The following is a 16482-nucleotide window of genomic DNA, read 5'->3' as shown; positions in this document are numbered from 1 at the left end:
TATCCTGGAGTACCCTGAATCTGACTGTAGGGACAGCAGGTGTGAAGTGCCTCGCTCGGGCTTAGCACCTCATGTGCAGCTTCTGGGGCCTTTAGAGCTAGGGGGAGGGGGCAGTTGCAGATGCTGTGGCTTCCCCCCAGCTGCCACCCTGCCATGCTTGGTCACCCTGGCTCAGAATGAGGGCCTGAGGGTAGAGAGTTGGGGGCTCAGTAGGGTGAGCCCTAAGATGGGTGCATCCTGCCTGGGCTCTGTGTAGCCAGGTAGCTGGAGTTTAGGAGCCCGTGCCCATTCTGCTAGCCAGAGTCAGAACTTCGGATCCAAAGCCAAGCAGGGTGGTGTATGCCTGTAATCCCAGCACTTGGAAGGCTGAGGCATGAGGATCATGAGTTGGAGGCCAGCCTGGGCTACACAGTGAGACCCTGTCTCAGTAACCAAAACTGCCAAATGGCCTTCTCTTCCAGCAACAGCTGAATGACTCCTCCGTCATCATCAGTGCCCTCAAGACCCATCTGGTATCTGGGTAAGGACCTTGGGTTCTTGTCCCCTCTCTCTCCAAGGAGGCCTCCCTGAGCTGAGGTTTCCAGGTGGGCTGGAGGGAGAGTTTCCTTCCTCTGTTGGGCTCAGTGTCTAACCTGAAAGGGCAGAGTCTTTGGGGCACAGTCAGGTGGCCCTGGAGACAGAAGGAAGGCAGAGCAGGCATGAGACCCTGGCTCTTTCCCAAAGGCAGCCCCTGGAAGAGATCGTCACCTACTACCCACCCATGAAGGCCCTGAATGACCAGGGCAAGGAGGTGACTGAGTTCTGTAACAAATACTGGCTCATGCTGAACGAGCAGGAGGCCCAGCGCATGTATGACAGCAAGGAGGCCAGGACGTGAGTGGGGTCAGGGGTTCAGTGCTGGCGGCCCCCAAGGGCTGGGGCCAAGCTGTGCTCCTAACCCCCTCGGGCCCACCATGCCACCTCCCACGCCCACAGGGAGGAGATGAAGTGGCGGCAGTGGGCAGACGACTGGCTGGTGCACCTCATCTCACCCAACGTGTACCGCACACCAGGCGAGGCCCTGGCCTCTTTCGACTACATCGTCCACGAGGGCAAGTTTGGAGCCGTGGAGGGCGCCATGGCCAAGTACGTGGGCGCAGCGGCCATGTACCTCATCAGCAAGCGTCTCAAGAGCAGGTGATGCATGCGTGTGTGGGTCTGGGCCTGCCACCCCCAGGCCCGAGGGAGACAGGTGGGCAGCCCGAGCTCCAGAGCCTCTCCCCCAGCACCAGGCCTGCGGGTCCGAAGCTGCCATGCCACGCTTCCATCGGCTGCTGTCTCCACACTGGGCCATGCCCTCCTGAGCCACACCCATCCCCCCATCCAGCAGACACCCTCTGGGGTCTCCCAGGGCCGCCCTGCACACTAGCCTGATGGGGCTCCCCTCCCCCACCCAGGCATCACCTCCAGGATGACGTGCGTGAGGACCTCTATGAGGCCGCCAACAAGTGGGTGGCAGCCGTGGGCAAAGACCGGCCCTTCATGGGAGGCCAGAAGCCAAACCTCGCTGACCTGGTGGGTGTCATGGCAGTGCAGAGTGCCCAGGCGGAGGGGCCTGCCTTGGGGGTGGGCACAGGGGAGGGTGGGCCAGTCATGGCCTGCCTTTGGACCCATCCAGCCGTGCTCACCCCAATCTGGTGTCAATAGAGACTCAGCTCAGAGTAGCTTAAAAAAGCAGCCAACTGCAAGGAACTGTACTGGTTCCCATTCCTGACAAGCTCAGAGAAGGGGTCGTCTTCAGGCCTCCCTGGATCCAGAGTGCTGAGTGGCCGAACCAGGGCCCAGGCGTAAGCCTGGCACTGCCGGCCTGGGAATTGGCGTCAGCCTCAGGCGGGCCTGGTTCCCTCCTTGGTCGGGCTTCAGTGCCCAGCTGAGGGACTGTCCTGCAGCCGTACGTCCTGGTTTAGGGTGGGATGCTGGGGTTTCTTCCTCAGGAAACAGAGAGACTTGGGGGGGACTGGTGTCTAGAAGGGGCTGTGGAGTCCAAGGTGCAACCTGCCACCACCACACATGTCCTGTGTCTGCCCTGTGTCAGTCCCATGCCAAAGCAGCCCCTCAGCAGTCACATGGCTCCCTCCACAGGCAGTGTATGGTGTGCTGCGTGTCATGGAGGGGCTGAAGGCCTTCGACGACATGATGCAGCACACACGCATCCAGCCCTGGTACCTGCGGGTGGAGAAGGCCATCGCGGAGGCCCCCACAGCACCCTGAAGGTCCTCACCTGATGGAGAGTAGGAAGCAGAAGACTGTGGGGACCAGGGCCCCAGGGCCAGTGCTGGCAACACTGTTATAGATAGGGGTGATGGGTGCGGGGGCCTTCCACCTGCTGTCTGCCCCAGCCCCAGCTCCCCAGCTGCTGACGCTGACACTTTGGGGCTCCGGGAGCTGGGGACAGGTTGGGGCTGTTTCTGCTCACAGTTGCCTGGAGGGTTGTGGTCACCTCAGGGACTGTGCCCCACCCTGGGAGCTGATCCCTGCCTGGACCTCCCTGTTCTACAGCCCCTGATGGATGGGGAGTGGGGTGGTGTTCAGAGATCCCCCTCTTCTGGCCACCCCTGGGGCACTGTCATGCTGCAATAAAGAGGAATTTTGCTGCTCCCCTGGAGGGCGGTGTGTGGCTGTCACACCCAAGGGCAGGGAGAGGTGAGGAGCAGACACATCACACCTCAACCAGAGGCCTCAGGGCCAGGTCTGGTTGTGCCCCCAGCTGAAAGAGGACCACAGTGTGGGATGATCAGTTTCCTCGTCTGTGTGATGGGCACAGTGATGGTCCTACCTCCTGGGAAGTTGAGGGGTTTGATGACCGCAGAGCCAGGTGCACAGAAGGGGACAGCAACAGTGACACCTCCACTCTGCAGACAGGCCATGCTTCAGGGACAGGACTCTCCGCCAGTGTCACCCCAGACTGGGGCAGGTCTGCATCAGGAAGTAGCCTCAGTGTCTCTGATGGAGGGGAACAGCACAGGTGTCTGTTCCCCAAATTCCATCTCAAGGCTAGGGCCTGCAGGGAGGCCACTGAGCAGAGGTCTCCACTGTTTGCACATTCTACTGAGCTTTAAAAGGGGCCCTAGATGGCCCTGCACTCCTGTAATCCTAGCAATCAGCAGCTGAGATGGGCAGATCCCAGGTCAGAGCCCAGTTCAGTGACTTAGTCTCAGAAGTGGAAAGGGGGAGAGTGGAGCTCAGTGCAGAGCACCCTTGGGTTTGATCTCCAGGACTTAAAGTAATTACTCATCTTCCTCATAAATAACCTGCAGGTGTGTGTTGGCAGCTTGGACAGCAAGGCACTGGGGCAGCTGTGGGGTCGATAGCCTCAGAGTGTCCCCAGGCCACCACCTTATCCTCGCTCCCACGCTGGGCCTCTGCCTTGAGCCAACCTGACTTGGGCAGTATGCGCTGCTCCCTGAGGAGCTGTGCCAATGCACCCTCTGGAGCTCTGGGCTGCTGGAGGAAGGGAGCTGGGCACGCCGGGACCTGCCCCAGTTACCAGCCCTGCTGAGGAGCCTCAGCTCCAGGCCCAGCATGGCCCATGGACCTCAGGGCTCCCTTGCAGAGCAGGAACAAGGCCATGACTACCGAGATGAGGGAGCCCCTTCCCTCCCTCCATCACTTTCCCCTGCCTGCCTCCAGTCCCACTCCCTTCCTTGGTCACCCACTCTTCCAGTCACCTGGTGTTCTGTCCCCAGGCCTGCAGCCCTGCAGCGCTCCCTACTGGCCTCCCCTGTCCCTGTACCCAGCCGGCTTCCCCTTTTTGCTCTCTGGCTTTTCCTGCCCAGGACCCCTGCTGTTCTCCTGCACAAGAGTCTGACTCACCTGTCTGTCTGATCCTGGGGAGGGGCCTTGGTGGCCTACTCTGGCCACTCCTGACCCCGGCTTCCCCTGCGCCTGCCCCCCCCCATGCCACACCGTCCGCTTCCCGGGGTTATCAAGGCGGTGGTCATTTCTTTCCTGTCTGGGTTTGGCAGAAGCTTGGGGTTGGTGTTGGAGACCTGCTGGGAACAGGGCTTCTCCAAGTCCCCTTCCCTGGGGCTCTGCAGGGAGGGGAAAGCTTGCAAGGCCTCGTCACCTAGATGAAGAGTGGACCGGATCCAATGAGTGTGGCTGGAGAAGTGGGCAGGGGCCAGCCCCAGGGTACCCACGGGCGCCACCCCTGCCCTGAGGCCACCTTTTCTCTGAGTGTTTCCACACCATTGCCAGAGGGCGCAAGAGGTTTCGGAGCCGGAAAGGACCCGAAAACAGACCTGGTGCTGCCCCCTGGTGGCCAATCTCAGCAGCGACTTGTCTGCCGTCATTGTCCAGGGGACTCAACTATAAAATGGGTTTAATGTGTCGGGGTCTGAAGATAAGCAAGTGGGGAAAACCTTATCTCCCAAGAGGCCCCAAAGCAGGAGCCCTTGTCCCAGTTTGCCATGCTCTACTTACGACACATTCCCTGTGGTCCTGGCGGCAGCAGGGTCCTGAGTTCAGCACCTTGGGTGGGCCCCTTCCTCTTGAATGGCATCCTCGAGCCCATGGGTACAGGGAAGGTGAGGCCCAAGCTGACGTTTGAGAGGCTTAATGCAGCTGGTTGGGGCCGCTGCTGCCCAGGCACGGTCCCTACTCTGACCTGTTGACTTCCGAGGGTTGGGGTCAGGTCAAGAGCCCTGGTGGGAACAGCAAGACCCGCCTTCCAGGGAGTCCTTGGAGGGCAGCTGCGGGGAGGGTTCTGGTTCGCTTGTTTATGTCAAATGTTAGAATTTTGCTGGGGATGGTAGCGAGTGTGACGTCAGCACTCGGGAAGCTGACGCAGGAGGATCCCGTGAGTACTGGCTTGGGTTCGATCCTCGATGACACTCCCTGCGTACTCCTCGACCTGCCCCTTTAAGTGAGGTGCAGCGTGGGCCCTCTCCCTTCCCCCTCCGCTGCTCCCTCTTCTTGCTCCCGTCTTCCCTCTAAAGCCTTTCCTTTCTAGCCCCCTGTTGTCCTCCAGCATGAGAGGCCAACTCACCTCTGTGGCTGACACAGCGCCCCAAAGGCAACCCCTGAGGTGCCCAGCTGTGATGAGGGTCACTCTGGTCACCTTGATGAAAGGCCAAGGACCTGATCCCTGGGACTGGGGCTGGAGAACAACAGGGCAGCCCACCCCCAACCTCCTGCCCCAGTACCTCCCACCCAAATCACGAATGTAATGAGTCTGCATTGTTCCATTATCACCGCCAGAGGGCGCAAGAACCTGAGAAACGCAGCAAGAGATGGACACAGGACTGTTGCTGCCGCCTTGTGGCCATTTGTAGAATTGACTCATGGCAAAATCCGTCCTCCGAGCCAGATTCCTGGGGGAATGGCCGGTAGATAGGAAGAGGATTCTGCTTCGGTGGCATCTATTACAGTTTCACCTGGCGTGGTGGTGAATACACACCTGTCTGACCCAAGCCCTAGGGAAACTGAGACAGGAGGATCCCAATATCGAGGCGGGGTGACATAGTGGCTTCAAGGCTGGCCTGGGTTACATAGTGAGACCCAGTCTCAAAAATATATAAATAAATAAAATGAAATCGTCTCATTCTGACGGTGCACATAATGAGTGCTTAAAGACTGCAGTTAAGAAATAAGATAATCCAAATATTTCATGGTCCCACTTAACATTTTGGACACACAGCCTTCTAGGTAGTTTTTCACGTAACCCGCATAAGGTACGCACGTACACGGTCACACGCATATACTATCTAATAAGTGCGTGCTTCACAGTTAAATGGGGCCCTCTTTGCTGCGGTCACTGTGCAGGACACTTGACCGAGGTGGCCGCATTCTTCCCAGCTATGTTCTTGCAAGGTCCGCAGCAACTTTCCATTTAGGGAACAAGCATCAGGAAGGTCAGTGACTCACCCAGTGAGAGGTGCAGAACTGGAATCCCGACCTCCAGTCTTTTTCCCCCCCGAAGCTGCGCCCCACCCTGTAGAGGGGCCAGGGATCTTTCACCCTCGCCAATTCTAATGACCCTCATCTTTCACGAGCTGCACACTATATAATGTGACTGTTGCCTTCCATATTTAACAGTGTCCTGAGCCAGGCAGGGTGACCTTCTGTAAACCCAGCACTCAGGAGGCTGAGGCAGGAGGATCACCAAAAGCAAGGCCAACCAGGGCTACATAGTGAGACCCTGTCTCAAAAAAAAAAAAAAAGGATAGGAAGGATTTTCATGGGTTTGACAGGAATGGTGCTTGGGGAGGAGTGGGCCACAGCAGGCTAAATAGTGGCCCCAATATTCAGGTCCTGATCCCTGTCACCTCTGAGCACTATGGCTCCCGTGGTGCAGGAAAGGCGGGTGTGAGATGGGAGATTCCGGGTGACCCCAGCCGTGGTCGGAGTGCCTAGGGAAGCCGGGGGGGGGGGGGGCCAGCTAGAAGTGAGCAGAGTGGCACTGCGCGTGCGCAACAGCTAGAGACGCCCGAAGCGGAGCCTGGTGCCTGCTGAAGCTGCGGGGAGGCCGACCGCATTCTCCCAGGGGCTCTGAAGGGCTTGCTGGCTCTGCACCTTGCTGCCCGATGGGGAACTTGTTTTGGCCTCCTGGCTCCCTCCAGCACCGGAGACGAGCGGACATGCGTCAGGCACAAACCCAAGTGCGGTCAGCGCAGGTCGTCAGGGGCTCAGTGACTAGGGCACCCAAGATTCCAGACCACAAGATGAGGGCTGGGGCTAGGACCCGGGGACCTAGGACAGACCTGGGCCTCTCTGACCTCATTTATCCCCGTAGAATGCCCTCCCCTCTCTGTCCCACCTGACCTCTGCACCTTCCCCACCTTCCACCCTGGCTATGCTGTGGCCTGTGGCAGCAGAGCCAAGTCCACCCGGAGGCAGGGCCCAACTCAGGCGGCCTCCAGTCCTCACTTTTCTCCTACTTCGCATCGGCCCAGACCAGTGAGATCCAGATGGCAGCAGCAGCAACCAGGCAGGGACAGGGCAGGGACTGCCCTGTGCTGGTTACATTTGCACACACTGGACAGAGATCTCTGCCCTCAAGGCCCTAGGCAAGGTCCTGTGTCCATACTCATTTCCTTGAGATAAGGCCTCTGTGTAGTCCAGGCCAGCCTCTCAGGGTGATCCTCCTGCCTCAGCCTCCCTGGTACTGGGGTTTACACGTGTGCACACCATTCTTGCTGTCTATGCTTGTCTTTTTAGGGATGAAATGGAGACTCAGCAATGCAGAAACCTGGCCCAGAGGAGGCCAAGTTATTCCTTCACCTGTAAGCTAATTCTCCAGTCTGAGGGCGGGGTGCAACACTGGTGACCAGAACAGTATGGTGACAACTCTCTGGGTGCTGTAACCGAACAGAAACAGCCCCATCCTCAGTGGGGAGGAGCAGATGAACCAAGGAGTGACAATAAACAGTCCCTCGAAGGAGGACAAACTGGAAAAGAGGCGGGGCCAGTGGAGACAGATGAGATTCCCAGTGGTGACACACAAGTAACAGTGCACACAGCCAGGCATGATGGGGCAGCCAGTAAGCCCCGCACGCAGGGAGGCTGAGGCAGGAGGGTCGTAGGTTCCAACACATCCTGGGCAAGTCAGCAAGACTTAGCAAGACTGTGGCTCAAAATCAAAATAAAAAAGCACAGGGCATGTAGCTCAGTGGGAAGGCTCTGGGCTTCATTCTCAGTAGTAGGAAGGGAAAGAAAGTTGGGAGGGGAGAAAGAGACAGGACAGAGGCGTGAGGAACCGAGGTGCTCACACCCAGGCAGCCCGGTGAGGGTCTGCACCCCGAAGTGTCCTCAGAGTCAATACAACTTCAGCACCAGAGGCCCTGTCGCCTGGTAGCATGGAACTGAGGCTGAGGCCTGGTGGGACCAAGTGGGGGCCAGTGACCCCCCCTGCTGCACGCTGGATCCCAAGAGCTGCTTCCTGCCACCTGCGCTGGACGGGGACTCCAGTGCCCAGGGCCAGCAGAACACTGAGGTGTGGACACTTTATCTAAGGGACATTGTGTCGGGATGCTGTACACCACACACAGGATATAAGTACAATTATTTCCTGCACTAGGGCCTCACCCTCTTTTGTGGTCAGAGGCAGAAAGCAAATAGAGAATGTCAAGAGCCAGAGAAAGCCAGGCACTTGTGGTTCCAGTGCTTGGAAGGCTGAGGCGGGAGGATCACTGGAGACCCAGAGTTCAAGGCCAAGCTGGACAACAGAACGATACCCTGTCTCAAAAAAATGCCAAAAATCCAGCTGTGGCGGGGCATGCCTGTAATCCCAGCACTCAGAAGGCTGAGGCAGGAGGATCGATTCTAGTTCCAGACCAGCCTGGGCTACCCAGTGAGCTCAAAACCAGCCAGAACTGCATAGCGAGACCCTGTCTCAAAAAATAAAATAAAAAGGCTGGGGATTTAGCTCAGTGGCATAAGCGCCTGCTTGGCAAGCGTAAGGTCCAGAGTTCGATCCCTGGTACCACCAAAAAAAAAAAAAAAAAAAAAACAAAGGCAGGAGTGAAGCACTTGACAGCTATATCGGGGAAGAGTCCACCAGTGAGCAGGAGGCAAAGGCCTGGCAGGTTGGGGACCTCAGAGGCGAGAGCCAGGTTCCGTGGGGACCCAAGCCTGTAGCCAGCGGTGGTGGCGCCTGCGGCCAGCCTGGGCTGCAGAGCCAGGCCCTGTTCAGATCAGGGGAGGGAGGGAGGAGAGGGGCACAGCTGAATGCCGGCAACTGAGGAAAGCAGACCCCAGGCACCAAGCACTGGGCCTTGGGGACCCCTCAGGACATGCAGCCCCGGCTCCCCTCACAGTGAGGCCCAGCCGGGCAGGCCAGGAACAGCACTGAAGACAAACCCCGCCACTTCCTGTGACTGCACCTCTAGTCGTGGGTGGGAGGGTCACAGGCTCCCCATGAGCCGAGAAGGAGACACCTGTCTCCAGGTCAGGAGACACCAAGGGCTGTCCCCCACCCCCAGCCCCACCTCACCCACTGATCTTCACTGCAGTACTGTGGATTGAACCCAGGCCCGGGCACTGAGCTATACCCCTTGGCCTTTTCTTTCCTTTCTTTTTCTTTCTCTCTCTCCTTTTTTTCTCTTTTTCCTTCTCTCTCTTTCTTTCCTTCTTTCTTTAGTGATGTGTTGGCAAAGTTGTCCAGGCTGGGCTCACACTGGTGACCCTCCTGCCTCAGCCTGGACCATGTGAATGTCCATTTCTAACTGGGCTATCTTCTTGAGTTCTAACAGTCATGGTGCCTGGAGTGTTGGCTGCTCTTGGCTGCTGCGGGTGAGGAAATCAGCTTAGAGGAGAAGAGAGGTCTGTGTGGGTCGGACTGTGGCTGGTGGGTTCCATTGCTATGGACCTCAGGAAGAACACAGTTCAAAGCTGCTCAGCACCCAGTGTCTCGGTGACCTGCTCCAGCCAGTTAGGCCTCTGCCTCTGCTCAGCCCGTTAGGTCAAAAACTCATCACAGTGTAGTCTACTTGATGAGGTTAAAACTCTCAGGATCCGCTCACCTCTTAAGAGCCCAAATCAGCTCTTTCCTAGCTTGAGAGCGCACATCTGTAAAAATCCCAGCCCTTGTGCGCTGAGGCAGGATGATCTTTAAATTAGAGGCTAGCCTGGGCTGCACAGGCCTAAACAACTACACTGTTTTGAGACCCCATCTCAAATCAACCAAAAAGAGGAAGGAGTCATCTGGAGGCCATGTGAAGATGGCTTCAGGCAAGAACCAACCAGGACTGAAGGACTCAACACTGGGGACCTCACTGGAACACCCAAAATCTAACCCACCTGTCCAAGAGGGAGCACTTTCCCTGAGCCAAGAGGCAGAGGCTGGCCAGGCACTGTGTGATAAAAATGAGTTCATTTCCCAGCATGGTCCAGCGATTAGAGTAGGGGGTAAGTTAACTGGCTTTGGGATCCACTCCAGGGATCCGTGGAGGGCATTTGGGGGGCATGGTCTTGGGGTCTGTCTGGCCCCTCTGGCCCCCTCCTTCCATGTGCCATCCTGCTCTGCTTTCTGGCTGCCAGAACTGAGTGGCTCAGCTTGGTTCCACCATCCTTACAGGTAGTCAACCATGGACTGAAGCCCTGGACTCCTGAAACAATCCTTCTCCTGCTCTGGATGGCGGGTGCCGGGTGTCATATCCCAGCAAAAGGAAAGCAAACACTCACACAAATGCCCCCAACCTCCCAGTCCCAAAGGAGAAAATACCTAGTTTCACAAATATCAGCTCTGAAACAACTTTATTAGAAGGCTGTGTGAAATGACAACTTCCAACCAATTCTCGAACTTGCTTGTTGACAAATTCCAGTTATAACTCTATACTTCTATATAATGATTTTTGCATTGATCTTTGCATCCTATCAAGAGTTTTCTGGTCAGCTCATGGAGGTGCCATCAGGTGGCCAGGTGACCAGCATTATTGAGCACGGGCAGCTGCGGGCCAGGAGGGAGGGGGGTCTACTTCATAGACAGGGGTAGGGGACTCACTGCCCAGTCCGCCAGCCCCCAACCTCTCCCCAAATTCACAGTGAGGCACCTCGCTGCCTTGTGATTCGAAAAGGATGACACAAGGAAACCCCCAGTCCAGAGCTCAATCTGCCCATCAAACCCTGAGATCCCAGCTTCCTGGGGACGAGCCACACCCCGGGACTTGCTCTCTACCACCAAGCCCCCCTTCTTCTCATCTCCAGTCCCCAGAGGAACTTCTTCAGACAGATACAGACATGACATTGGCATGGGCAGGGGTCACAGTGTCCCCCCTTTCCTCCCCATCCCCACAGGGCAGCGATGGCAAGGTACAATCAACCATGAACATAAATATGAATAAAAAAGGAACTTGAAAGTGACAGGCTATTAATTAAACAAATCTATAAAAATAGTTAGAACATAACTCTGTTCAAATAAATACAAAATAAATAGGCTCCAAGCAGTGTGATATGTCGCATCAGTGGAATGTGAGGCTGGTCCCACTTGGCCCACAGGATTGGATACAACCCTGGGCGACAGAGACAGACCGTCACGCCACCAGCCAGCCACCCAGCCTGCCCTCTCCATGCCTCTCTTCCGGGAGCACAGAGCAGGCACAACTGTCCAGCTCAGCCTGGGACAAAACCTTTTTCCGAGTAATACATGATTAAGGCCTTCAACATCTTTCCCTCCTCACCAGGGCACAGGGCTGGCGGCACCAACTCTGCCCTTGGCCTAACTCGAGACCTGGTGCTGCCCTCAAGCCAAGCAGCAGGACGATACGTTTGGTTCTGCACTGATGCCAGTCCTGGCAGAGTCTGGGACCAGGCGGGCAGCAGAGGTCCTTTGGGCTCCAGGCCCAACACTGGCTTCCCCTAAAGCCATGCGCCGCAATGCCAGGCAGCCAGCACTAAGGGCACAAGTGCATCTGGTGCCCCGCTGGTGGGCTCACCACGAAGCAGGCACATGAGCGAGACCCCGCCTCCCCGCACCTGCCTCGGCGCCCACGGCAGCCAGAGGCGGCATCACCTGGCACCGTGCACCGAGGGGGAGGGCACAAGGAGGGGTATGAGCAGCCAGCGCCCACCTCCTGCTACAGCACACCAAGAGGCAGGTGAGCAGCGGGCCTGAGGTGGCCCGGCCAGCCAGAGAAGGACGAGATGGAAGAACTAAGCCGGCCTCCAAGCTAGCTATTTGGCAGGCACTGCAGGGAATGTCCTGTCCCTAGGCCTGAGCGCCTGGGTTCCTGCTGACCCTGGACCCTAAGCAATGTCCACAGGTCTCCCCTGGAAAGGGCATAGGGTCTACCAGGTCAGCAGGAAAGGCCCCACCAGGTGTCTCCACCCTCCCCCATGGCGCGTCCAGAGTTCCATAGCTTGGCTTCGGTCGTCTTAGTGTTGGCACATTCACAGAATGAGATGGCTCCACACCCCGGCCGGGCCAGGATCCAAGAGTCCGCACCCACCCCAACTCTGTCACCGCGACTGCACGCCCAGGGTGATCTTCAGGTTCTCATACACCACGTAGCTGATGCTCACGGCTGGGATCACCTTCATGAAGTTGGGGGCCAGCCCCCGGTACAGCCCGAAGGCACCCTCTGTCCGCAGGATGTGCTTAAAGAGGCTGCTCATGGTCACCTCGGGGGCACCCTCGATGGAGGCTGCAGGGGGAAGGGCACTGGTCAGATCAGATGTCTCTGCCACGCCCCCACCCCAGCTGCCCACATGACAGGGACTAACCCAGGACTCAACTCACCTTGCGCCTGCATCCGGGTCCTGACCAGGGCCAGTGGGTAGCTGGCCAGCTGGCCACAGGTGCTGGAGATGGTGCCACAGGCCAGAAGCACGAACACACCAGGGTCGGCGCTGTTCACCGCATAGCGCTGCAGCCAGGTGTTCTTGAGCGTCTAGGGGAGAGGGCGGAGGGTGAGCCCCGGATGCAACCCCATCACTGGCTCCACACCAGATGCATTTTCCTGTGCCCCCTCCCCTCACCACCTCCAAGTGTGACAGGGGCAGGGAGTAACAAGAAGCCCGTGTATAAACAGACAAAGTGCTGTTTCCTGTCTTTCCCATTCCTACTGGCCCAGTGGGCAGGGAGATAAGGGCAACCAAGGGACTGGGGGAGGACTCGAGGGCCCCGTCTCCTCTGCTTGCTCCCGGGACCTCACCTCGTAGACTGCCAGATCGATGCCTGCATAAGGGATGATCCCCAGCATATTGGGGACATAGCCTTTGTAGAAGGCAGCCACCCCTTCCTTGGCCAGGATCCTGCGGGCACAGTCCAACATGCCTGAGTACTGGCCCGTCTTCCGCAGGGCCATTCGAGTCTTCAGAACCTGCATTGGGTGTCAGGACTGTGAGCATGGCCCACGCTCCTGGTTCCCCACTTGTGCTGTCTCCCGCACCCCAGTCCAGGGCAACCCCTCACCTCCATGGGGTAGATGCTGCTCTGGGCAATGGCCCCAGCCAAGGAGCCTGCCACAAGCCTCTCGTGTATCCTCAGTGTCTCTTGATCACTGCCGACCAGGCGCTTGATCTAGAAAGGGACAGACGGAGACCATGATGCCCGTCCACCTCTGCCAGGCCCCAAGGGGCCCCAGACGTGCTGGCCAAGACCTGGCCGCCATGGTCCATTGTATGCTGTAGCAGAGCGGGGCCAGGCTCAGGTCCCCCTCCCTGCTGTCCCTTGGGCAGAATGACTGGCTCTGGCTTTGGGGACCCCTGTCTAGGGGAAGCTTTTTGACTTCCGGACACCAGGGCCTCACCTGCTCGTACGCCATGAATTTGATAGCCGACTCCGGGGCGATTTTAAGGACATTGATGCCGTTGCCCCGCCACAGGGACCTGGCTCCTCCCTCCCGGATCATCTGAGTGAATCCGCCCACAATGCACATGTTGTTGCTTCGGGAGGCATGGACCTGAGGGGGCGGACACACGGTCAGTGGAACCTAGCAGGACACACGGCCACCAGGAGGACCAAGGGAGGCTGATTCCCTTTAGCTTCAACTAGATTTTACTGCACCCCACTGCATGCCAACAGCACTACATGCGCCCCTGAGCTTTTTTTTTTTTTTTTTTTGCAGTACCGGGAACCGAACTCCCGACCTCACACTTGCCAGGCAGGCGCTCATGCTACTGAGCTAAATCCCCAGCCCGCACCCCGAAGTTTAAAAAAAAAGCCAGCTGTGGTGGTGAAGCCTGGAATCACAGTACTCTAGAAAGCTGAGTCAGGCTGGGCAAATTGGCAAGAACTTGTCCCAAAATAAAAACTACAAAGGGACTGGGGCAGTGGCTCAGAGCAAACACCCTGGGTTTAATCCCCAATACTGCAAAAAACAAAAAGCTGCAAATCCTGAAATGTTCAAACATATAAAAACAGATTAACCTTAAGCCTCCATGAATGCATCCTAGCTTCAAAAACCATCACACTGGGGTCAATCATTTTGTCCAGGGCTGCTTTTAATTTCCCCAATGTTCCAGGAATCCTATCAAGACCACCAGTTGTTCAAGTCCTTTATGTTGAGGCCTCGAAAGGTGGGGTGGTGTCCTCAAGGTCAGAGTTGGGAGAGCAAAGGACAGTTCTTTTTCCTTCTTCCTGTTCTTTCTTTCTTTCTCTCTTTCTCCTGAGGTTTTTTTGGGGAAGGGTCTCACTACGCAGCCCAGGCTAGGCTCAAACTTTCTATCTTCCTGCCTTGGCCGCCTGAGTAATAGAATTACAGATATGCACCATAATCCCTGGTTTGATGACCTCTTTTCTGAGCAGGCACAAAAAGTGCCAGAAGCAAGCTAGGGAGACCAACGATGAAGGGTCACTGTTCGGACAGATATCAAAGTCCAACAGAGCAGAGCATCCTCAGGCAGGTCATTTCGTAATCTCAGCCCTGACATCAGACAGGCTTTTATCTCTGTCCTTCAGACATGGCGCTAGGACCTGGGAGGGCTGAGGGTGCTACTCCCCGTGGCATCTCATCAGATGAGGCTGTCCCCACCACTGTGCTGCAGGAACCAGCGCCTGCCACACCCCCAGGTGCCCCTGGCCTCACTGGTGCACATTCAGCCACTGTAAAGTGATGCCTAGCTTAAGAACCTCAGCTAAAATTAGACTGGCCATGTGCAAAAGGTCAGCAAGGCCTGGATCTGCTGTGCCCTGATCAGGAGGGACTAATTCACGGGGTTAGGGAAGCAGGGGCCAAAGCAGCCTGCAGCCAAAGGAGGGAAGTCAATCCACCAGCGACCCCAGGGCGAAACCCAGGCAGCCTGGCCGCCTGCCACTCACCTGCATGAGCACCTTGAGCCTGTCCAGGGGGGCCGTGCAGGTCCTTGACACAGCCCCCGCCCCGCCTCCTGCCACCAGATGTCGCCACCACATGCCCGTCTGCCTCTCTTCCACGGTGAACTCATCGGGGACTGTCAGGTTCTCACCCACATCAAAGATCTACAAGAAAGAGCAGTGGAGACATCACAGGCCTGACTTACGGCACTTGGTGCCGAGCCAGTGACAGGTGTCACCTCCCACCCTCTTGGAGTGGGTATACAACAGACACTGGGCAGGAAGTACCACACACAGGGCGAAGCCTCTAGGCTTCACAGCTTGGAGAGGCCCAGGCAGAGACCAGGGGAAGCACAGCGCAAAGGACAGGCCACAGGGACAGGCACAGGCCACTCAAAACTGGCTTCCAAGGTAGGTCATCGAGGGCCACCCAGCTAGCCAGGATGACAGGATCAAGCCCAGGGTAAAAGCCCTCTGAAACCCGATGTGTAACCGGACCACGCTGGCAGAACATTACGCAAGGCCTCAGCATACAGGAGGGGTACGCCCATGGCTGCCCTCCCTCTGGGCAACATCCAGCCGGTTCTATCCAGTGCTGCCCTGATCCAGGCTGTGGACCAGAGACTCAGGTCCAGCTGCTCTGAACCTGGGAGTTAGCGGGCACTGCCAGTCCAGGGGAGTGATTCAGCCAGAGGCAGAGGGGACACAGCGAGTGCCAAGAGGTCTTCGTCAAGTATGAAGCTACACTGACAGAAAAATGGGGAGCCTGAGGGCCACAGTGTTTCTGTGGCTGTTTGGAGACAGGGGTCCTGGTACGCAGTTCCAGGCCTTGAACACACTATGTAGGCCAGACTGGCCTCAAACTTACAGAAATCCTCCTGCCTCAGCCTCCCAAGTGCTGAGATTACAGGCATGCGCCACCATACCCAGATGCTATTTTTTTCATAGGGAGAAATGGCATCAAAAAACAGGTGAGTGTAGGGACATCTAGTAGCTTTCCATGTATGTCCTCTGTAGCATCATTTCTTGCCCTGCCCCTGGGGGAAGGATCACAGGTTTGGGAGGTCAAATACATAGTGGGAAGGGATGTTTAGCACACCTAGGAGGCATAGGCACTCTTGGCAAAGGGACCCCATGCCCAGGGAGCAGTCAGGTTGTTCGGATTGGCCAGTGTGCAGGAAACCTGGTTCTGGTGGGCAGGCAGAGGGCCAGGGCCGCCGCGGTGGGTACAGGGCAGAGGGCACCCTTACCGTGGAATGCTTCCAGTACAGGATGATCTCGGGGATGTTCTCCACGGGGTGCAGGAGGTGATAGTCCCGCCACTCGTTCCAGTCAATGGTCATCGTGCCATTCTTATCCATGCTGCAAGAGAAGGGCTCAGTCAGCCATGGGTGACGGCGCCCCAGCTGCATGGCCCCTCTCTGGGCAAGCCAGAGACGGACAGTCTGGCTTCAGAGGAAACCACAGAAGGTGGTCCCCAGAGAAAAGTCAAGGTGTCTCCACCTTGCACGAGACAGGGATATATTAGGATAATATATATATTGCATATATTAGGGGGATCTTATTTTTATGAGTTTTGAGATAGGTCTCCCTATGTATTCCAGGCCGGCCTTGAACTCACTATATAGCCCAGGCTGGCCTTGAACTCATGGAGATGCTCCTGCCTCAACCTTCTGATTGCTGGGGTTCCAGGGGTGCACCACCACACCAGTTTAGATCCCCGTTCTGGCAGGGAGGGAGGGAGGGAGGCG

At 57.1% G+C, this 16482-nt stretch overlaps 2 protein-coding genes across 13 annotated transcripts in view; one reads left to right on the top strand and one right to left on the bottom strand.

Moving 5' to 3' along the window:
* Ptges2 (prostaglandin E synthase 2) overlaps positions 1-2644 on the top strand; it is a 4553-nt gene extending 1909 nt beyond the window's left edge. For 2 of the 4 annotated variants that reach the window (XM_005004005.4, XM_003470621.5), the window contains 5 exons: positions 462-520; positions 724-873; positions 976-1176; positions 1437-1554; positions 2122-2644. In XM_005004005.4, the coding sequence (XP_005004062.1) occupies positions 462-520; positions 724-873; positions 976-1176; positions 1437-1554; positions 2122-2250 (657 nt within the window). In that variant the 3' untranslated portion in view covers positions 2251-2644. The remainder of the gene's footprint in view (positions 1-461; positions 521-723; positions 874-975; positions 1177-1436; positions 1555-2121) is intronic. The other 2 variants (XM_023565448.2, XM_013153373.3) reach the window with 2 other exon arrangements.
* A 7572-nt stretch (positions 2645-10216) lies between these two features.
* Slc25a25 (solute carrier family 25 member 25) overlaps positions 10217-16482 on the bottom strand; it is a 46127-nt gene continuing 39861 nt past the window's right edge. For 7 of the 9 annotated variants that reach the window (XM_003470743.5, XM_063228170.1, XM_063228175.1 and 4 more), the window contains 7 exons: positions 15982-16093; positions 14738-14896; positions 13227-13379; positions 12890-12997; positions 12630-12797; positions 12215-12365; positions 10217-12119 (listed from right to left, as the gene is read on the bottom strand). In XM_003470743.5, the coding sequence (XP_003470791.2) occupies positions 11935-12119; positions 12215-12365; positions 12630-12797; positions 12890-12997; positions 13227-13379; positions 14738-14896; positions 15982-16093 (1036 nt within the window). In that variant the 3' untranslated portion in view covers positions 10217-11934. The remainder of the gene's footprint in view (positions 12120-12214; positions 12366-12629; positions 12798-12889; positions 12998-13226; positions 13380-14737; positions 14897-15981; positions 16094-16482) is intronic. The other 2 variants (XM_063228195.1, XM_063228196.1) reach the window with 1 other exon arrangement.

The sequence above is a fragment of the Cavia porcellus genome, unplaced genomic scaffold (genome assembly GCF_034190915.1).
Source record: "Cavia porcellus strain 051 isolate PalLab524CR breed Dunkin Hartley unplaced genomic scaffold, mCavPor4.1 scaffold_1, whole genome shotgun sequence".
Classification (NCBI taxonomy): Eukaryota; Metazoa; Chordata; class Mammalia; order Rodentia; family Caviidae; genus Cavia; species Cavia porcellus.
Note: the sequence above shows the minus strand (reverse complement) of the source record. Positions and strands in the feature narration are given on the sequence as shown.